The sequence below is a fragment of the Marmota marmota genome, unplaced genomic scaffold (genome assembly GCF_001458135.2).
Source record: "Marmota marmota marmota unplaced genomic scaffold, marMar, whole genome shotgun sequence".
Lineage (NCBI taxonomy): Eukaryota > Metazoa > Chordata > Mammalia > Rodentia > Sciuridae > Marmota > Marmota marmota.
This window is the reverse complement of record NW_026000206.1, coordinates 2,824,092-2,847,950: the sequence shown is the minus strand read 5'-3', so window position 1 is coordinate 2,847,950 and position 23,859 is coordinate 2,824,092. Positions and strand designations below refer to the sequence as shown.

The 23,859-nt window shown below is 36.3% G+C and overlaps 1 protein-coding gene across 3 annotated transcripts in view; it reads right to left on the bottom strand.

The window, feature by feature from the left end:
• The window catches only part of Inpp5f (inositol polyphosphate-5-phosphatase F), a 66,926-nt gene that overhangs the window by 31,622 nt on the left and 11,445 nt on the right, over window positions 1-23,859 (bottom strand). For 2 of the 3 annotated variants that reach the window (XM_048791305.1, XM_048791307.1), the window contains exon 3: window positions 7,299-7,435. In XM_048791305.1, the coding sequence (XP_048647262.1) occupies window positions 7,299-7,325 (27 nt within the window). In that variant the 5' untranslated portion in view covers window positions 7,326-7,435. Of the gene's footprint in view, window positions 1-7,298; window positions 7,436-7,816; window positions 7,911-23,859 lie in introns of all 3 variants that reach the window. The other variant, XM_048791306.1, reaches the window with a different exon arrangement.

Sequence of the window (23,859 nt, the reverse complement as noted above, 5' to 3'; positions counted from 1 at the left end):
ACTAATAACTGGATCAAGTTTTCAGATACAGTGAAATTTCTAGCTTATTAATGCCTTTTCAAAATCATGGCTATCAAAAATTATTCACATGTGTTCACAACATCACAAGTTTTTTCTTTTTTATATTATAGCATATATGCTCTTAAGTAAATTTGCATTTTATTAATCATAACCACACTGACATTTATCAGAAAGGGAAATCTATTTTTAGAAAAGGAGAAATACTTGCAAGCTGCTTCTGCATTCTGGGAAAGTGTAGAATTCACCTCAAAATTATTCATTCTTTTTCACAACCCTTAGACTGTGAAAGAGAATACTCTAGGCTAGTCTGATGAGGGGGTCAGGCTGAAGGGAAATAAACTGTTTTGCATAATGAAAGATCTTTTTTTCCCTTTCCAAATTTTTTATTAGTGCATTATAGTCATACATAATGATAAGATTTTTTGTTACATATTTGTACATGCACATGATATAACAATATAATTTGGCCAATGTCACTCCCCAGCACTTCCCACCTCCCACCCCATGGTCCCTTTTCCTCTACTGATCTCCTTTTGATTTTACATGATTACAACTTTAAGCTGCTCCTGCACCACCATTAGAGATAAGGGGACTAAAGATGAGGTAGAAAAGACAGTATAGTCCTGCAAAATCAAGTTAATTTCCCTTCAAGTAAGGAAAACTAACAAGACCTTGAGTTGATGAGGAAAGAAAAAAATGAAGCATACAGACAACTCTCCAGCAATTCTCTCCTCCTCTCTTTCTGTTTATGATTCTCATCCTCAAACATACTGATGTTTCTTTCCTCTTAACACTTCCCCTTGACCCTGCTTCCTCAAACAGGTATTGTCCTATTAGTTTGTGCACCTCATCACCTCCAACCCACTCCTCTAATTCTTCTTTCCTAACACACTCCAATTCGGCTTTGTCCTGTTAATACTCTAAACCACTATCTTCAGCAAGATCTACATTTTGCTGAACTCAATGGTGGATTTTTGGTTCTTGCAACATCTGATGCAATTAATCACTCCTTCACCCTCTTTGATAAACTTCACTTGGCTTCCACTGGTTGCTCCTCCTCTATCCCTTTGACTGGATGCTTTCCAACTACCTGACTCCTTAATGCCTAGACAGGCCAAAGTCCAATCATTGACACGACTCCACCTGCATATTCACTCCCTCAGTAATTTTACTCAGTTTCATGGCTCCAAATACCATCTATCATATGTCAAAACCTCCCTCCCAAATGCATAATTCCAACCAAGTTCTCTCCCCAAACTCCAGCTTCACATATCCCAACATTCCACTTGGATTTCTACCACACATCTAAAAGTCAACATGTTCAAAACCAGATCCTTAGCTCCCCTCACTGTCTTTACCACCTTGCTATTCTCCACCTTATTAAGCCTCCTTTCTGTTCCTCAACACATCAGGACACTTCCACCTCTGGGCTTTTGTTCTAGCTATTCTCTCCCCTTGGACCCGCTCCTCTCAGAAATCTTATCACAACTTCCACTCCTGGGCACTCCCTCCACCACCCTTACTGTGCTCAACTTTTATTTACATTAGCATTATTACTTTCCAACATACTTCATAATATTATGTTGACACTTATCGTCTGCCTCTCCTCCTATAATGTAAACTCCATAATAAAGGGATCTTTATTTCATTAACTCACATATCTCCAGTGCCTTAACAGCACCAGGCAGCACAGGTTGCAATAAATATTTGTTAAATGAGTGAGTGGGCTCTGATGCTACAAATAAAAGTAGAACTCTTAGGTTCACAGGGGGCAGATAAGTAGTCCTGGGAAGACCATCATCTCCCTTCCTCATTGTAGTATTATTAGGACAGCCAAGATGCAGTTTCAAAAAGATCAAACTTTTTCTCCCTGTTACTTGTCTGTGCTGCTTTGCTTGTGGGTCCAAGCAATTTTTATACAGAATGTTAATAATTATCTAGTCATATTAGTAATACTTTCTTTTAAAAGTCTGAAAACACACTCAAACCCTAATTATAAAGGCTGGGGATTTGACTCAGTGGTAGAGTGCTTGCCTGGCATGTATAAGGTCCTGGATTCAATCCCCAGTGCCAGCAGTGGGGATCCCTAGTTACAGGTGGTTGCAATTTAAAAAAAAAAATTTTTTTAGTTGTAGATGGACACAATATCTTTATTTTTAATTAATTAGTTTTATTTATTTATGTGGTGCTTAGGATTGAACCCAGTGCCTCACACCTGCCAGGCAAGTGCTCTACCATTGAACCACAACCCCAGCCCCCAGGTGGTTTCAATTTTAATATTCAAAACAGAACATTGTGCATTTATTAGACATAGTTATTCTTTAAGAACATTCAAGCCAGCAAAAATTTCCCCCAGGAATATATCAGACTGTTCTAAAGATCTAATTGTTTTAAAGCAAGCTTGTGGCAGCACATCTAGTCTGCACCCACACCTTCCTCACTCTCAGAAGGGTGGAGTCCATTTTTCTCAGCAAGGCTGGCTTCTGTCTGTGTCTCCTCGAGGACCTCACCTCATCATACACCCTTCTTTCCTGTCCCAACCTTTCTCTAACAGCCTCGTTCCCTACCATCTATCAACATGTTCTCATGTGGGAGAATCTTTTTTTTAAATCCATTTCAGAGCCCTGAATCCATTCTGAGAGTTAGCAGAGTATAGTCTCCTGTCTCTGGATTGTGAGGACACTAGTCTGACTCTAAATTGCACAGGGAGTGAGACAACAACCTCCTCAACTCTGAAAAAGAATGAATGTCTGCAGCACTAACAATCACTTCCTGTTGTCCCATCTTTTGGTTCTCATGACACCAATCTCTCTGTATTCTCCCCTAGCTCTGGCTGCTCCTGCTCAGACACCTTTGTTGGTATGTGTGTGTTGGTATGTGTTCCCAATGTTCTGTCCTCAGCTCTTTTTTCCTTTTTCATGCTCTGTCTAGCAAGTGTCACCTTCTTTCCATGTTTTAAATATCACTGTTTAATGCTACTTTTTCACTCTGAGCTCAAAACCCTTATAATGATATGCTCCTCTCACTGAGGAACTAGATGCTAGTCCCTCAAATTCAGCATCCTTAAACCTGATCAACATCTATTTCCCAGATCTTGTTCCTTCTCTGATATGCCGAAACCATCCACTGGATCACTCATGCAACAGAGCTTGAGTCATCTCCTTCCTAAAGTCTCTGTTATCAACCTCACCACTTCATGCCCATTGCTAACAGATGCTTAATCTTTTGCCCTGGCTACTGTTTCTTATTGGAAGTAGCAAACAGGAGATTCTTGATGCAGGATTTTCCTACTTAGTGTAGACAATCTAACAGCCCACTTTCATGAGCTGAGTAGCTCCGCTTGAGCTCATGTCTTACAATAGTAAGTACACTTAGCTACAGCTCCAGGCTCCTAGCTCCCATCTCCTATGAAGCTCTATTTGTCCTCTTATCATGCAGAGCCAATTTCCATGTGCTACTGCCTTGCTCTGGATCCAACCCAGAAAGCCTATGGCTTGAGTTTGATCTACCTTTCCATTTATGGTCCACAAAACTCCTCCTTCTCTCCAAGCCCTGCAATGTTGTTTTTGTTTTTATTTCTTTCATCTACTCTCCTCCAAGGCTTGGAAAAGAGTTGATATATGCCCACCATTCTTTAACTTCCTTATCCACAACCCCAAAATCCAAAAAATAACTCTGGAACCTGAAAATTTATTAAAAACTCACCTAACAGGGCTGGGGTTGTCACTCAATGGTACAGCACTTGCCTCACATGTGTGAGGCACTGGGTTCGATTCTCAGCACCACATGAATAAAATAAGGTCCATCAACAACTTAAAACTTTAAACAGCAAAACATGCCCTAAACTGACATGAACATGAGGATACTCATGGTCATCACTTACCCACCTTAGTATGAATATTCCTATGATTCTCTAAGAAATATCAATGTGTTATACTGTAGGATAATGCTCTAGACCCAGTGGTTGTGCGAATACATAGAATGATCTTTTTAAAACACCAAAAAAAAAAAAAAAAAAAAAAAAGTCAAGCAGAGATACCATATGACCCAGCAATTCCCTTCCTAGGTACCTATCCAAGAAAAACGGAAACAAATGTCCACCAAAAACTTGTATGCAAAATCATAGCTGCATTATTCATGAAACCTAAATAGTGAAAACAACTCAAATATGTCCATCAACTGATTACAAATTTTTAAAAAGATGTAGTATACTCATACAATGAAATATTATTTGGCAATAAAAGGGAATAAAGTACTGATGTGCTACAACAGGCATGAACCTTGAAAACATTCTGCTGAGTAAAATAAATCAATCACAAAAGGTCACATATTATAGAATTCCATTTACATGAGATGTCCAGAATAGGCAAATTCTTTGAGGATGGAAACAATATGTTCTAAAATCGATTGTGGTGATGGTCACATAATTCTGTGCACATTCTAAAAAACACTAAATTATATACTTTAAATGGGTGAATTAGAGTATGTAAATTACTTTTTTAAACTAGCAAACAATCATATACCTTGGGTAAAAAAGGCAACTGAAGCAGAAAACTAGAAATTCTATTAATACCAGACTCTGAAATAAAATTGTTTCTGCTCCAATTACAGAAGACAGACAAGGCTTTATCAAATCTGAGAAGGCTGCCCACACTAAAGAGCCTCAGGGCACTACTAGAGAGAATGAAAGCAGTAGACTACTCAAAGTGATACACAGACATCCAAATTAGAAAGACATACTACATTAAGAAGACATAGAACTAGTTTTGTTTAACAAGTCTTTTTTATGCATAAAATATACATGTTCATGACAAATGGAAGAAGTAGAAAAAATATGTAAAAATATAAAATATAAAACTTATTCTGCAAAATTTGAAAATAATATTTGTACTCCCAAAAGCTTGAGGCAAAAGGAAACACTCAATGGAAAATTTACTGGAGTTTTAACTAGAATGTTAAAAAGAATTATTTTTAAGTGGTGGTATTTTTTTTCTTCTCCTTTACGATTTACTGTTTAATCAAATTATTAATACACAAAAAGTGAGGACCTTGTAAAAAAAATTAAGCTTCTAAAATGGAGTCATACAGAAATTGAAATGGGTAACAAACATTTAAATTAACATGTTAAAAGATTAGCAGGAAATTAGTGATTTTTAACATAGCTAGTTCTTTGTCCTTCTTGCTGTTCACTGTAACAAAGCTCTTACCACAAATCAGGATTAAAAGGAGAGAGGAGAAAATGCACAAGTGCAAATTTCAAAAATTATGATCTCTTGAGAGATAGATGTACCAAACTACTCATCAAGACAGATTCTGAAAATATTTTATAGTTATTGTTACCATAATTAGCAAAAGTCATTACATAAATCCAATTCCTAATATGAACCAAAATCTTTGGTTAATCTAAGTGACATACTGACAGCTGTTTTTTTTTGTTTTTTTTTTTTTTTAAGAGAGAGTGAAAGAGAGATATAGAGGTAGAGAGAGAGAGAATTTTAATATTTATTTTTTAGTATTTGGCGGACACAACATCTTTGTTTGTATGTGGTGCTGAGGATCGAACCCGGGCCGCACGCATGCCAGGCAAGCGTGCTACCGCTTGAGCCACATCCCCAGCCCCCCTGACAGCTGTTAAAATACTCAATTGCCACATGGGGGAAAACCCATTTCCTTTTTTTTTTTTTTAATATTTTTTAGTTGTTAATGTATCTTTGTTTTTTATTTATTTATATGTGGTGATGAGGATCGAACCCAATGCCTCACATGTGCTAGGCAAGTGCTCTATGAGCCATAGCCCCAGCACCCCAATTTTCATTTTTATGTGAAGATAATCTCTTTCCTTTAGACTATCAAGAAAAGTATGGATATAGAAATCCATACAACTTTGATAATATTCACACTTTTGTGTTTAAAAATTCTATGTAAATATTATTTCCCAACATTCTTCTTTACCCCATTTATATCAGACAGATATTAGTCTCAAAAATGTTACAGATTGGTGGCCATGAGGAATCTGAAAACCTCCCTGAAAAGTCCAAAAAGGGTCCAAATCCTCTCTAGATGAGGTGTACTCCAGGGCTGGGAGTGCCAAATATGCAAACTAATGACCTGGACAATGAACAAGACTCTAGGTGAGCAGTTCCCTCCTCTAAATCTGACTGCCAGAGACTCCAGGCTTAATATTCAAGCCTAAGTTCTAAAGGGCTTTATTGTCTGTTGCCTTCTGTTCAGGTAACTTGAAGGCAGCTCAGCAGAGGGATATAGAACCAGACTACCGGAGTACCAGGTCCAGACCCCACCACGTGCCAGGTGTATGACTTAACCTTTGCCAAGCTTCCTTTCATTATGTGCAACAATGCCTACCATACAGGGTGTTTCTAGGACTGATATTATAATCCAAGTAACACACAAAGCTTGCCCAGCACATCACACAGTGAATAAAATATGTCCAAGTGATGACAATTTTTACATGTCAAATCCCCATACCAATAGCAGACATCTATAAATGCTATTGGAGGCAGCACCTTGTGGTGAAAAACCACTTGTCCTATGCAATATTATTATTTTGGCCTTAAGTCACTCTACTTGTGGGCTTGGTTTCTCCCCTGAAAAATGAAAAGACTATACAAGACTATACTACAGCAGTGGTTTTCCTTCTTTTAAAAAACTTCCTTTTAAAACTATAAGAGTAACAAATGCTTAGAAATTTTTTACACAAAAAATATATATACATATATATGTACATATATATACATACATATATGTACATATATACATACATATATGTACATATATACATACATATGTATACATACTATATACATACCCACACATACACACACACACACACACACACACACACACATATATATATATATATGAAAGAAGACCGAGTAAAAGTTAAATCTCCCATTCTTGACTCCTCTCCCACTAAATCAGGAGTTTTCAAACTGAATTGTGCAAAGCACCAGGGCTCCCTAGAAGTGAAAGGTAGCTTTTCCAGAGAAGTCAAGTGAGCAAGACCCCAATGATCCTCAACCCCAACACCACCTCAACTAAAGGGGCTCAGCTTGCATGTGTCTTACATACTGGATTTTAAAGTTTCTGAAGCAAGGGTTCTAATACTAAAAATGAACTTTGAAAAACACAGGATTAAACTATTTTAAAGATATTATCCAGCTCTTAAAATGTATGTTCCTTGTCTATTGAATCAGATCCTTATATTTGCTATTACATTTCATCAGGTTCCCATAGAATCTCCCTTGATTTCACCTTACCTCTAGCTCCAGATCCTGAGGTTCCATTTCTGAAAGTGATATCACAGCAATTTTGGTAACTTTACAGACTTCATGGTCTCCTGGGAGTTTGCCCACCAATGCTTTCTGCCGAATTAGAATAAGCCACCATGGGAGATCTGAAAGAGAAAAGTTGTATTAATGTCTGCTATTTATAGAGTATTACCGTCCTGGCAAATTGAAGGTGAATGACCTAATGATAACAAAAAATGTATCAGATACAACTTTTTAAAGTAAAACACAACAAAGATACAAAAATGGCCCTTAAACATGAAGAGATTCAATCTCACACAAAGAAAAATGTAAATTAGAACAACATGTGATGCCATTCTCACTCATTGGATCAGGGATAATTAAATGTTATGACAACATGTTTGCTGGTAAGGCTACAGGGAAACCAATACTCTCTCTCATACAACAGTGCCGATGGGAATACCAACAGACACAACTCTTCTGAAGGGAAATTTAGCAATACCTAATAACACAATATGCACACTTACCTTTTAACCCAGCAATCCCACTCTTGGGAATTTACCCTGAAGATACACCTCAACAACAAAAGTATACACTCTCCAGCCTATTCATTGCAGCAGTCTGTAATTGCAAAATACAGTATAGGAACAACCTAAGTGCCCAGACACAAGAGAGTGGTTGAATAAACTATGGCACATCCATACAATCAAGTACTATGCAGCTATAAATAGGCCATTTCACTATCTGTTATCATTAAACATTAACTGAGGATCTACCATGAGCTGGGAAATTAATCAGACATAGATCAAAGTTACCAAGCACTTAATGCATAATAAACCAAACACATAATAAAGTTTATGATTCATAATAAACAGCTGAATGCCAATAAATGTTTTTTGCAGTACTTTCATTGAATGTCAAAGTGTTCTATGAATTGATCAGGAATCATTCCTGGATGCATTAGTAAGTGGATAAACTGGATATATTATTTACATATAATGTGACTATTTGGTTTATACATGAGGTATCTCTCAAAAGCTCATGTGTGAGACAATGTAAGAATTTTCAAAGATGAAATGACTAGATGAGAGCTGTAACCTAACCAATAGATTAATCCACTGATATAGATTAACTAGGCGGTAACTGTAGGAAAGTAGGATGTGGCTGGAGGAAGTAGGTCACTGGGGGTGAGACTTTAGGGTTTATATTTTGTCTCTGGTGAGAAGAGCTATTCTGCTTCCTGGTTGCCATGTTCTGAGCTGTTTTCCTCCGTCATGCCCTTCTGCCATGATGTTCTACCTCATCTTGGGTCCAGAGCTATGGAGTCAGCCAACCATGGACTGAACCTCTGAATCCTCCTCTATGGTTCTTGTCATGTCTTTTGGTCACAGTGATAAAAAAAGCTAGCTTTAAAATGGCTATACAGTCAGCTTCCACATAATGAGTCAGTCCATGACAATGGTCCCATAAGATTATAATGGAGCTGAAAAATTCTTATCACCTAGTCATGTCATAATGTTATAGTGCAGCATGTAGTCACATGTTTGTAGTGATGCTGGTGTAAACAAACCTAGTATGCTGCTAGACATATAAAAATATAGTATATATACAGCTAGGTGTGGTGGTACCTATTATTCCAGCTATTTGAGAGCTGAAGTAGGGGAAATGTATGTTCAAGGATGGCCTGGGCAATTTAGTAAAATCTTGTCTTAAAATTAAAAAAAAAAAAATGTTTAAGGGCTAAGGATATAGCTCAGTGGTAAAACACCTCTGGTTCAATCCCCAGTAACAGAAAAAAATACAGTTATGAACAGTACATAATACTTGATATGTTTGATAAATGACTATGTTACTAGTTTATGTACATACTATGCTATACTTTTTATCATTTTTTATTTGGTTGATTTTTGTTTTGTTTTGGTTTTGGTTTTTTGGCAGTGCTGGTAATTGAACTCAGTGCCTTGTGCATGCTAAGCAAGCATTAAAGAAACTCTGGAAAGCTTCACTAATAGTAACAGTTTATGTATTAATAAACAAATGATTACTATGTATAAAATCCCCATTTTCTGCATAAAAAGGATACCACAAAATTCCGTACCTAATGTCTTGAACATCTTTTCATCACAGTACTTAGAAAGAGTCTTCATTCAGTTTTTTAAAAATATAGTACATAATATTTTATTGTACAAAATTACCATAATTTATTTAGCCTTTTTTTCAACTTGTAGAATTTTAGGTCACTTCAATTTTTTTTCCATTATAAATAATGCTACTTGGGGAAAATCTTGTACATATGTAACTTCCTATTTTTTTTCCAGTTGTAGCTGAACACAATGCCTTCATTTTATTCATTTTTTAAAAACTATTTTTTAATTGTAGATTGACACATTACTCTTTGTTTTATTTATTTATTTTTATGTAGTGCTCAGGATTGAACGCAGTGCTTCACACGTGCTAGGCCAGCGCTCTACGTTCATTTTCATGTGTTGCTGAGGATCAAACCCAGTGTCTCACTAGGCAAGCACTAGGGCAAGCACTCTATCACTGAGCCACAACCCCAACCCCCTTTTAATTCTTGAAATGTATCAATATTAGTGAAAATATGTAGCTATCTGGAGTGCTGTTTGAAGCAATAATCAAAATTATCCTAATGGAATGAAAAGGGAAATAATGCATTGAACATTGAGTTGTTTTCAGGCAAATTAATTCACTTTAGAAAAATAAAACAAGCATAAAGCCTCATGGAAAACAATAGTAATCTCTAGTCTGGTAATTATTTTGCTTTAGGTTGAATAAAACACCACTACTTCCCTGAAAGCCTGAGAAATCCAGCAGAAATGTGTCTGTTAAGTTACATGGTTAAATGATCCAAATATGGTTTTTAGACTTTGCGTTTTAAAATAAGACAAATGTGAAAGTATAGCACCACTACTGTTTAGCAACCCCAGTATACATCAGGCACAATATTATGATAAAAAAATTTAAAAAGCATCAAAGCTAATGTATCAATTTACATTATCCACCTGGAAAAGAAACTTGGTTCTGCTAAAGTTTCAATGTTGAGATTGGGATACACATTTTACAAAGAATCAAAAGGTAATTTAATCTAAAAAGATCTGATGGCATAAAGATGTTTTTTTCAAGGTTTTAACCTATAAAATGGGAAGGAGTCAATTTTATAACACTGTTCTCCAGGAAAAGAAAGACAAGAAAGTCTAACCTCCCTAGCAAGATAAGAAAACCGATTAGGAACCAGGTATCTTGAAAAACATGACCAATAGAGCAAGCTAAAACAATAGCCCTAGAAGAGGCTGAATAAAGCTCAGTATTGAGCTTTACAATAAATTATAATAATAATTGCCCTATACAATTAAAAGGGGATGAAGATACTTAGGACAAAAATTTTCATTCAATTTGGGGAGACAAAAATGTCTTCTTCTGTTCTAGTCAGGTTCCCAAAGAAACAAACCAGCAGAATACTTGTAGATATACCTAAGAGGAGATACACCACAGGAATTGCTCAAGAGATTACAGGAGCAAAGAAGTCCTTCGATGTGTCATCTGCAAACTGGAAAACCACTAAAATTTATGGTATAACTCAGTCTAAGTCCAGAGAAGCCAACATATAAGTCCCAAGTCCAATTCCAAAGACTGAAGAACCAGGATAGTTTAAGATGAAAGGCCTGAGAACCAGGAGCTCCGATGGACAGGAATAGATGGATGTTCTGTCTCAAAGAAAAAGAATTCACTCTTTTCCCATCTTTTTGTTCTATTCCAGCCCTCAATGGATTGGATGATGCCTACCTACATTGGTGAGGGCAGAGTTTTATTCAATCTACCAATTCAAATGCCAGGCTCTTCTGGAAACACTGTCAGACAAACACCAGAAATACTGTTTTATTTTTTTATTGTATTTTTTTTTTTTTGATGGTGCTGGGGATTGAACAGAAATACTGTTTTAATAGCTATCTGCGAATCCCTTCCTAGTCAAGTTGACACATAAAATTAACCCATCATATCTCCCTACTCATGACCTCACCCCTAGGAAGTATTGCATCTACATATTTCTAGATAAGGTTATCCATCCTTACTTAGGAAAAAAAAGGTTATCCATCCTATTGTCATATAGAAAAGATATGCATTTATTCAACAAGGCATCTCAGCAATCATTTTTATTAAATGTTAATAATATAAGGAATATATAAATATATTCCAATTTTTAAAGTTTTAGATAAAACTAACGTCCCTTTGGCCACTATTACCAACTCTATGAAATTCTTGAGTCCAAACCCCACTATATTAATTCTCTCGTATAAGCAGAAGAGTAAATGGTTACCATTCTTGGCATAAGTCCTTGAGAGTTAAAAATTACTTGTAACCATAACTTATTATTATATAGGTTCTATTTTCACTGCCTTTTGAACACTTTCTAATTTAGCTGTCTACAAACTTTTACATTATAAACAAAGGTAAAAATAAGAAGAGAAGGTGTGTTTGCTAATGATTCTCACGTTTACCTCCTTGGTGTGGCCCAATACTACAGGCTGGATTCCTGAGGCCAGCAACTTATATCTCCTAGACCATCAAAACAGAGTACTCAACTTCCTCAGCATTCATATAGCTGTGTGATTATGAGAGCCAGCACAAGAGAATTTATAACTATAAGGACATGCTAATAAAGACTACCCAAAGACAAAGGTAGATATTAGCTACTCCAATACTCAAAAAATACTCAAATAAGATTTATTTATTTATTTAATAAGATAATGAATACTCAAATAAGATTTAATTTGTTTAAAAGCTTCTGTTGTTTATGCCTTAAAGAGCCACAGAAGTCTCTCTACATTTGCACCAAGTGCTGGTAAGAAAAAGAGATATTATATTCTGCTCACCTTTCCTTCTTTTGTTAAGTTGCCAGTAAGAACACTTGCATGTTTCCCTATCGTTTCAAACTGATATCTAAACTAAAAAATGTAAGCCAAATGACTCACTGTTCTCTATATATTTTGAGGTTATGCTTCAGTATATATAATTTTTTCTTTTTTTTTTTCAGTGCTAAGGATCAAATCCAGAGCCTCATGCATGTACTCTACCCCTCCAACATGAGCTAAATCCCCAACCCAGCTATAAAATTTGTTATATCATTCTAATGACTTGAACATTATTATTTCTGAAAAGTCTCTCTCTCTCTCTCTCTCTCTCTCTCTCTCTATATATATATATATATATATATATATATATATATATACTTTTTGCCTTACAGTCTATTTTGATATTTGCAACACTGCATCAGTTTTCACTAGGTTAATGTTTGCACAGGTCTTTTGAAGTTCTTTTACTTTCAACTTTTCTGTACTTACATACCATATAAAGTGTTTGTCTTGAAAGCAGCATGTAGATGGATTTTGTTCTTCCCATGTGAAAATCTTTGTGTTTTATATGTAATGTCATTACCAATATGTTTAAGAATCATTCTTTCATCTTACTATTTTTCCCACCTATTCCGTACATAATTTTTCTTGACTTCTTTTAAGTTTTTAAATATAATTATCCCATTTCTCCACTTTGTTAGCTTTTTATAATCTTTTATTATTCTGCTAGTAGTTATACTGTAGGGGATGAACCCCACCTTACACAAATCTAATGTAAATTAGTATTTGTACAGTTCCTAAACAGTGAAAGGACCTTAAGAGTACCAACCTCTTTTAACTCTATTGTTGTTATTGTTGTGTATTTTAATTCTACATGAAATTAAACACAGTATGGAGCCAAATTCATTTACATTTACCCACTTATTTCTCCTTTCCATTAATCTTCATTCCTTCCTACATCCCCACACTCCCACTGGGTATCATTTTCCTTTTGCCTGAAGAACTCTGGTAATTTTTTTTTTTTTTTAAGTTCAGAGACCAGCAATAACAAATTCTCTCAGAAGTTGTCTGGTTCAAAATGTCTTTATTTTAATTTTTGAAGATAGAAAATTGTAAACAGGCACCTTGAAGATGTTATTCTATTCTCTTCTTGGTTTCCATTGTTTCTCTCAAGGCCTAATACACATCTTTAATGTGTATTTTATCTTTGGCTTCTTTGAGTTCTATTTGCTTTTAATTTTCATCCATTTTACTATAAGGCACCCAAGGATAGTTTTCTTTATATTTTCCCGTTGGGGTTCAAAGTCCTTGAAACTGTGGCAATGTCCAACCAATTAGTTTTCCAGAATTAGATGGTTCTGGAAAACTCTTGGCATTTATCGCATCATAAATTCTAGTCTGTTGCTAAGCTACACCTCTGGGCTATGGATGTAGATCTGTAGTGGAGCCTTGCCAAGTATGTGGGAGGCCCTAGGTTCAATCAATCTGCAAAGCACAACCAAAAAGTTCCAAGAAAGATGGAGAAGACTTCTGATTGTGTTTCTTGACCTCATTTTTTAAAATGTGTGAAGAACCCAGGCACAGTGGTACATGCCCATAACCCTTAGGAGGCTAAGACAAGAAGATCACAAGTTTGAGACCAGCCTCAGCAACTTAGAGAGACCTTAAGCAACTTATTGAGGCTCTGTCTCAAAATAAAAATAAATAAATTTTTAAAAGGGCTGAGGTTATAGCTCAGTGGTAAAGCACCCCTGAGTTAAAGCCCCAACCAACCCTCCCCCAACACACACACACACACACACACACACACGAAAACTGAATATTTAGCCAAACCTTTGTTTTTCTGGGGTTTGTTTTTGTTGTTTTTTGACAGTACTGGGGATTGAATCCAAGGATGCTTTACCACTATATCCCCAGTCCTTTTTATTTTGAGATAGGGTATCACTAAGTTGCTCTGGCTGGTCTCAAACTTGTGACCCTCCTGCCTTAGCCTCCCAATCACTGGGGTTACAGGCATACACCACCACACCTAGCAACTAAAGTTATTTCTAAGTAAAATGTAATGGCTTTGTTCCTCCTGACTGATCAGAGTAAAATTCAAGAAGACAGATATGACTTAAATACAGAATTATTAAGCAAAAAAGAAGCAGCAAAACTAAAGATTTGAAAAAATTTCAGCCTATCCATATTGACAAAAAAGAGAAAGGCATTAAGGAGAAAATATTAATGGAAATCAGCATGGGTGTGAACCACAGATTTAATTAGCCAAGACAGCAAGAAAATTGCCAGTTTAAGCTTCAAGGAAGGAGTTGAAAGGAGGACTGTCAGATCTTTTAGATTTTTACAAGACAACCATAGAGCTATTTGATAAGAATGTGCACTATTATTCAAAATAAGGGAAGAATAACCCTGTAGGTGATTTGAAGATCATCAGGGTTGTATCCTTGGTTCCAAAAGAGAGGACTACTGACTGACTTTTAACAGGCTAGACAGTCTCTACCCAAAGCCACAAATAAGCCCACTCTGCAGAGCCCTAGGATTGCAACCCTTCTTGAGTAGAATTTTGAAGGCAAGACTTTTATCTAAGTAGATTTGGAAGGTGGGATCTTCTACTTTAATATGTTTAGGGTACAAAACTAACCCAAGAGGGTTATTCTCAAGCCTTAAGATCTCAAGGAGTTTGCCTTATAGTTTGGACTGGCTCCATTACCTCTTTCTTTTTTCTCTTTTCTGGAATGAAACTGCCTATCCTATGCCTATCCCCATTAGTGAATTTAGGAAGCATGTAACTTGTTTGGCTTCACAGGTTTGCAGCTGAAGAACAATTTGCCTCAGGATGAATCATATCTTGAGTCTCACTCATACCTGATTTAGATGATGTTTGGATGAGACTTTGGATTTTAGGGTTCACAACTGATGTTGGAACAAGATAAGATTTGAGGGCTGCCAGGATGCAATGAATGTATTTTGCATGTGAAAAGAACATGAATAGGGTTGGCTGGCCAGGGTGGAATACTGTAGGCTATATGTTTGTCACCCCTAAATTCATGTACTGAAATTCTAACCCCTAATATGATTGCATTAGGATGTAGGAACTTTGGTAGATGATTAAGTTATGAGGGCTTGAGCCTCACAGTAAAGAATTAGTATCTTAATAAAAGAAAACCAGAAAAAAAAATTAAAAACATAAAGAGAACCAGAAGAGATCCTTTGTTTCTGCTGCCATGCAAAGTCTCATGAGAAGAGATCATCTATGAATTAGAAAGTAAACTTTCATCAGATATCAAGTCTCCTGGTATTTTAACCTTGGACTTCCCAGTCTCCAGAAGTGTAAGAAATAAATACTGTTTATAAGTCAACTGATACATGGAAAACTGTTATAGCAGCCCAAAGAGACTAAGACATAACTATATAGTATTATATTAACAAGCTATACATTCTAAGAGAATCTAAAAATGGGGTATCTTAATAGCTTATTCCAAAACAAATTATGTTCCAATTTGACATAATTTGTTCTTTTTTTTTTTTAAACAAATCTTTGGTAGGAACTTAAATTGAGTCCTAAATGCACATAAAACTTACTTCATTTTACATTTTAATGAATATAAGCATGAGTCTGTAAAGTAGGTTTTCTGCAAATATGCATGAACTTAAATTTCTACTAAATATATGAATTCATGGTATATTTAATACAATATTTTTTGTTTTATATTTAAATTCATTTATATTTTTTAAACTATAAGAAATACCTTTTTTTCCTAGTGGAAATAGAGCACCATATTATTCCTGAGTATATTTCAAGAAACACCATACATCAATTATGTGGAATAACAAGTAATAGTACCACAACACCACGCTACTTTTTTTTTTCAATGTCAGGTACCTGGTTACTAAAAGCACATCACTTGCTTTCAGTGACTAAAGCTAATTATAGATTTGTTCGTCTTCCACACATTGTAGCCATTCAATATTTCTTGATAGGAAAGCCAACTAAGCAACAGAACAATGTAAGTATGGGTTTATAGAAGATTGATGATTCATGGGGAGAGATCTAAGACGAGACATTTTTAATTTCAAAAATAACAAAGAGTGCAATTACAAGGATATTCAGTTTAACCTGTGAAGTTTAGAACTGAAGTTAAATCCCTAAAACGGATATGCCATAAAATTAAATACGAAACTCTGGCTTTGAAGCCATTTGCTGAGTTAGAAGCCTGGTCTTCCCTCTTAATTCTGAGAAACTAAACAAATTATTCTCTGTCCCTCAGTTTCTTCATCTATAAATGAAACTAACAATGAAACCTTCTTCCTGAGTTTTATTGTAGGGCTAAAATAATACATATAAAGGACTCAGAAAAATATTCCACGAATAAAAGCTGTTAATAATAGCTAATAATCCAGATTAGCTGGGATGACAATATAAATTACAAATACATTCATTGGTCTGTAAAATCTGATTCCAAAAATAGCCAGTCACCCTAGAAAGACCCTTAGTCAACCCTCAAACATAGGGAAAGGGGAGACAATTTTGCAAAGATAAATTTTTTCCGTCTTCAAATTAAAAAATGCACAGCTGGATATGGTCATGCATGCCTATAATCCCAGCTACTCAGGAGGCTGAGGCAGGAGGATTACAAATTCCAGGCCAGCCTGGGCAACTTAATTAGACAGTCTCAAAATAAAGAAGGGCTAGATCAATCCCAACTACCCCCCCCCCACACACACACACACACAGTTTCTAACTCAGCATATGGCTTCAAAGCCAGAGTTTCTTCATTATTGACAAAATGGTTTATAAACTTTTCTACCTTCTGAATTACAAGACTGTAGGATTTATGTTTTAATGGAAATAACTGAAATGTATCTTTAGATATCATAATCATTATAGTAGCCTATATGTAGAACAAAATAGCCCCCAAGTTAAAAGAGAAAGAGAGAGAGAGAGAGAGAGAGAGAGAGAGAGAGAGAGAGAGAGAGAAAGGCGCCAAGCACAGTGGCATTGAGCTTCTGATCCTAGCTACTCAGGAAGCTGAAGCAGAAGGATCATAAGTTAGAGGCCAGCCTAAGCAATTTAAGGAGACCATGACTCAAAATAAAAAGCACTGAGGATGTAGCTCATTGGTAAAGCATTGCTGGGTTCAATCCCCAATACTGAAAAAAAACACAAAAAAGTATTTAAAAACTAGAAAAGTCTAACTTATAAAGTATCATTGGGCAAAATAATTTTCTATATAAAAGTACATTTCCCTGAAAACTATACCTTATCCCCCCTGAAGTGCTAAGATGTTTTCTTAAATATTTATTTAAAAATTGACCATATTACATACTGTCCCTCAATATTAAATGCCAGCATAGTAAAAATAATCAATTTTTATTCATGACTCAAGTTCATCACCATGAAGATAATCTTGTGCTTTGAAAAGGGGCATAAGAATGCTTCTAGGTTGGAGATGACTGATTCCTAGGCAAATGGACTCAAGTTCCCAGCCAGTGACAAACCTGATAACCAAGTCAGTTAAGCAATGTTTTGCCTTCAATAACCCTTACTGGGCAAGATTAATTAAAATCAGGTTATGTACACATACAATTGACCCTTATTATTCACAGATTCTTACTTGTGAATTTCTCTACTTGACAAAATTTATTTGCAATCCCCAAATCAATACTAGCTACAGGGGCTGGAGATGTGGCTCAAGCGGTAGCACGCTCGCCTGGCATGCGCGGGTGCTGGGTTCAATCCTCAGCACCTCATAAAAAATAAAATAAAGATGTTGTGTCCACCAAAAACTGAAAAATAAATATTAAAAAAAAATACTAGCTACACTTTGGCAGACATTCATGGATACACACAGAATACTGAAAAATTTGAGCCACCTGATGTACATGTTCCCAAATGAGTCAAATAAGGCAATGCTCTTCCAAATGAGTGTCCAATCTGCAAACAAGTACCCATTTTCCAGTCAATTTAGTGGCATACATTCTGCATTTTAATGCTTTTTGTTGATTTTGCACTGCTTAAAATGACATTAAGCCAGGCATGGTGGAGTACACCTGTAATCCTAGCAGCTCAGGAGTTGGAGGCAGGAGGATCAAAAGTTCAAAGCCAGTCTCAGCAACTCAGTGAGACCCTAAGCAACTCAGTGAGACCCTGTCTGTAAATAAAATACAAAAAAGGACAGGGGGAGGCTGGGGTTGTGGCTCAGTGGCAGAGCGCTTGCCTAGCACATACGAAGCCCTGGGTTCAATCCTTGGCACCACATAAAAATAAATAAAAAATAACAAATTTGAAAATTAAAAAAAAAAGATCTTTTGAAAAAAAAAGGTGGGGGGTGTGGATATGGCTCAGTGGTTAAGTGTCCCCAAGTTAGTTTAATCCCTGGTACAAAAAAAATACAAAATAAAAATAAAATATCAAAACATATTGCTCAGCTGGGCACAGTGCCACACTTATAATCCCAGAGGCTCAGGAGGCTGAGGCAGGAGGATTGCAGGTTCAAAGCCAGCCTTAGCAATGGCAAGGCACTAAGCAACTCAGTGAGACCCTAAAATACAAAATAGGGTTGGGGATGTGGCTCAGTGGTTAAGTGCCCCTAAGTTCAATCCCTGGTACTCCCCCCAAAAAAACCAACAACAAAAAATAGTGCTCAATGTTATCTACTGTGATGTGCCTTACAGACAAAATGTATGTTGGATAAGCTTCATTTGGGTATTAGTTAGGTTGTTGGTCATCAGTTCAATAATCATCATCAAATCAATAATAAATATTAAATATCTTTAAATAAAAACAGACATAAAGCAGGATATGATGGCACACACCTATGACCTCAGCTACTCCGGATGCTGAACAAGGAGGATCACAAGTTCAAGCACAGGGGCTGGGGATATAGCTCAGTTGGTAGAGTGCTTGAGTTCGATCCCCAGCACCAAAAAAACAAAACAAAACAAACAAACAAAAAAAAAACAAGTTCAAGCACAGCCTGGGCAACTTAACAAGACCCTATCTTCAAATAGATAAATAAATAAGGGGTTATGGACCTAGCTCAGAGGTAGAGCACATAACTTGAGATCCTGGGTTCAAGTCCCCCACTAAAAAAACAAACACACATAATACAAGTTCATATGTTGAATGGTTGACCAAAATGTGATTGGCAGCTGGCAAAAATGTAAGCCTGTGTTTCTCATAGGAACAATGGTTCAATACTCACCACATCTGGAATTTGTGGTGACTTTTTAGAATATAACTACTCGGATAATAAGCACCAATTATACATACAAATACATGTACATATATACATATATATGCATATATTATATACATGTATATAATTGTGTGTGTGTAATAGTGAAAAATTTGATGATTACTACAAGGATTTGTGCCACTGCTGAGAAGTTATTACATTTACCAAGAATCCTCTTAAACACAGCTAGCCCTCATAATAATTTGAATGGGATTATTTTAAGATGTTCACTAAGATTTTTAAAATCCAGTAATATAAAGGAAGGAATAAATATAAAAAGCAACCTTATAAGTGACCCATACAGTCATCTTATCATAAAAATTTTCCACTCTTTCTGAGGTAAAAAAAACAAATTTTTGCTATTGATGCCACAGGAAACACTGGAGAAGTTGGGCATAACGATTCATGACTATAAACCCAGAGACTCAGGAGGCTGCAGCAGGAGGATCCCAACTTTGAGGACAACCTCAGAAATGTAGTAAGACCCTTTCTCAAAATAATATAAAAAAGGTTGGGGATGTAGCTCAGTGGTAGAGTGCCCCTTGGTTCAATCTCTAGTACCACCCAAAAAAATAATAATAATAATTTAAAAATTAATTAATTAAAAATTCCTGGGGAAAACAACTGGAGTTCAGGAATAAACAAATTGTGACCAGAAAAAATAATGAAATTACAATATTATGGTGAAAGTTGGCCTGCCTTTAAAGTATCTCTGCCTAAAAATACAAGAATCCTAGCAGGGAACAGTGGCACATGCCTGTAACCCCAGCAACTTAGAGAGGGTGAGGCTGAAAGAGCCCAGCAAATTAGTGAGACATTATGCAACTTAATGAAACCCCGTCTCAAAATTAAAAAATAAAAGGGCCAGCGATATAGCTCATTGGTAAGGCCCCCACCCCGCCCCCAGGGTTAAATCCCCAGTGTGTGAGAGAGAGAGACAAATACAGAAATAAGTAGCATGCTTGTTAAACAACACTCTGAGAAACCTCATTACTCTGAGTCACATCATATGACTAGATCAAGCATTGTTTCTACCCAACTGTACCAAGGAGACTGGAGCTCAGATTAGAGTCAAGAGAAGTGAGAAACTCTAATGCATAAAAAAAAATGGAACAAGCTGAGAGGAGCAAAGAGAAAAGGATGGAGCACTCAGCACCTGGGCTAGGACCTGAGGAAAGAGTAAAGTGAACAAGAGGGAAGTGCAAAAAATAAATAAATAAATAAAAATAGATGAGAAGATGTCAAAGAAAGTAAATCCTCTCACACCAACCACTTCCTGCCTGGTCCACAGGGCCTGGGGCCTGGCATTTCTGTTCCTTTCTGATGCCCTTGAGGAGTAAGAGTTTTCCAGTGGCTTTATAGGCAAGTACTAAAATAATGCTAGTACCACTTAAGTCACTCATCACTAAAACATACATTTCTTGTCATCAGTGCCATAGCAAGAAAGACAAGAAGACTAAAATCAATTCTAAAATCATATGCATAACGCATCTTACCATCTTAATGATTGGGAGACATCTTCAACACTTCAAAAGTGGAGGAAGAGCAGATGGTGAGTACTATTTAATGAATGAGATCTACTTCAGTGAATTCTGTCTGTGATTGTTCAGTGTTATGAGGAGTCATTCACTTAATTACTAAACAAAGAGACTGTATTACCAAATTAATAAAGACAATTTTCTCCTCAAACTATTTCTGAATATATCATGGGATTTATATCTTTGCTAGTGAGTTTCTGGGCTTTTTAAATTCAAATACATTACCCTAATTGAGCTTATCGTCTCCTCAGTCTTCAAAATGCATTTTAACTTGAAGAGCTTTGATGATCCATTTAAAATCTCCAGCCTAAAGCAATTTTTTTCATGGATGTCTGTGTGGATATATGGCTATACTCTGGGCATTACAAAGAAAATAAGTGATAAAAACATATCAATGATGTGGGCATTTACACAGCTACTTAAAAGGCCATGTACCATCTCTCCTCACTTCCTTGCCTTTCACTCTTCCCACCATCCACCATCCACCATCCCTGTCCATCAGCCCATATCCCACATACTCAATTCTTCAAGTCTCGAGTCATCCATTACTTACTCAGGGATATCTTTCACCCCAACCTTACCAGTCAGGCCTATCACCATCTATCCAAGTTGGCAACCTATGCTGTGTTCACATTCTGATTATTCCAATAACTTAAGAAAACGGTAAAAGAAAGCATGCAAACACATAGAAGTACCTTTTTAAAATCTAGGGACAGCTCTGTGACCTTAGGGGTCCATGGAAAGAAAGAGAGCCACTAGGATTCTTTATTCTTATATAAGGGACACACAAGGGGAGGTTCCATGGGACATTCTATCCCAAAAAGGGCAAAGGGGTAGGATTACCAAGGAACAGATGGGTGTAACTCAACCCCACCGGGTGAAGTCCACTCTTGGAGCCACACCTCACTATTCGAGCTAGGGTAAAAGTCCAATGTATTGTGGGGTGCAATAACTGTTCAGTACCCCTTTACTCAGGACTTAAAGGTGTGTACATAGCTCCTGTCCATAGTGGCTTTCAACACAGGCCCACAGTACCCACACTTTTCTTCAGAAGCTTAAGTCTATACTAACAAAGCTGTGATTAGGTAATTAATGATTTTGCTCACATTCAAGCCTACAATCCTGGAAGCTCAAGTTTTATTCACCCAGCAGCCCTCTGTACTGAATGCAGATGTTGACACACAGTAAGCACTCCATATCTTTTAAATTGATAAGTACTTACTGAATGTTTTTGAATATTCAAAAATATTCAAAATGCACACAGGAACACAGCAAATGAGCAAAACAGACAGAAAGCCCAGGCCCTGTCTTCTCACACCTTATCCTTCAGAAAGAGAACAGACAAAAAACTAACATGTAATTACAACTCTGAGGAAAAATTTCACTATCATTCTTACTTATTCCTGAACATAAATAAAAAATTATTGTTTTTCTTGGAGTTTTATTTATTTGGTACATCATTTATCCCTCCTACTTTCTGTTCCTCATATTAATAAATTTCAACTTGCCAAAACAAAGCCAGACACATTCAAGCTGTTGGAGAGAGACTATGTGATAATCTGGCTTGAAAGCCCACCGGCCAGCAAATGTCTGAAAAAGCCTTACAACCTAAAAAACAGGTCAAGAGTTCTAAACAATATTTTCTTGGTACTATGGTTAATAATAGAACAATTATTTTGGTAGAGTTTGCTTAAATGAGTGGGCAATTATCAGCCCATGGTTGAGATAACACAAGGAAAACTACTTTTAAAATTTTTCCAACATATATATTTTTAAAGGGGTACACAGATTATGAAATCTAGCTTCCACTAATGCTACTAATATTTTTACTACTAAAAGCATTACTTTTCACAATTTTTACTGACTCATTATCATAACAGTTTCAGCATATATTAACATTAGAAAAATAGTCTAAGTTTAAATTTTTTTCAAAATTGTATATATAGAACTTAGGTGGTTCTCTAATCAAGTATCTGACATGTCTTAGGATCTTAAAAGAAAAATGTTCATATCAGTATACACTGCTTTCTATGACCAAGAACTCAGTGTGTTTCATTAAATCCTCACAATAATATTGTCAAGGAAATATCATCTTGGGGTTTAGATGAAGCACTCAGACCCAAGGATATCATGGGATCTTTCAGGATTAATCCACCTCTGCAGTGGGTGCCTGGTCAATGACATTTGGAAAATGGCCTATCACACTGTGAATGAAATAAAGGTAAGAAACAGGAATCAGCAGTATTAGAACAGAGGGTATTCTCTTTGAAACACTTTGTAGTAAACATTTCAATAGATATTAGGTTCCTATTATGGTCTGAATCATCAACATTTATAAGTTGAAATTCTAATCCCCAGTTCCACAAAATGTGGCTGTATTTGGAGCTAAGGTTTTAAAAGGGTAATTATGTTAAAATGAGATCATTAGGGTGGACTCTAATCCAATACAGGGAGTGTGATTCATTATAATATGAGGAAATTTAGACACAGTTACAGAGGAAGACTGGAAGAATACAGCCACCTGCAAGCCAAGGAGAGAGGACTCTAAAGAAACCAACCCTGCTCACACCTTGATTTCCTCCACTTCTGACCTCTGAAATTTAAAAAAATAAAAATCTATTGTTTAAGCCACCCAGTCTGTGACACTCTGCTCTGGCAGCCCTAGCAAACTAATACCATTCCTAAGTCACGAGAGCTTGCTACATTCCTCAGAGCTGACAATCAGGAACAGTGGCATAGCTCACCCACGCCATTTTAAGACTGTCAATGACATTTGTTCAAATAAATTTATGTTCCCATCACCCTAGGCAAGAACAAAAATTTGTGCATTAATATGTAGAGAATCAGTAGGAGGGAAACAGGAGTGAAAGAGAGTTTAAGCACAGGCATTTTATTCCCTTTCTCCTCTCCCCCCCCCCCCACA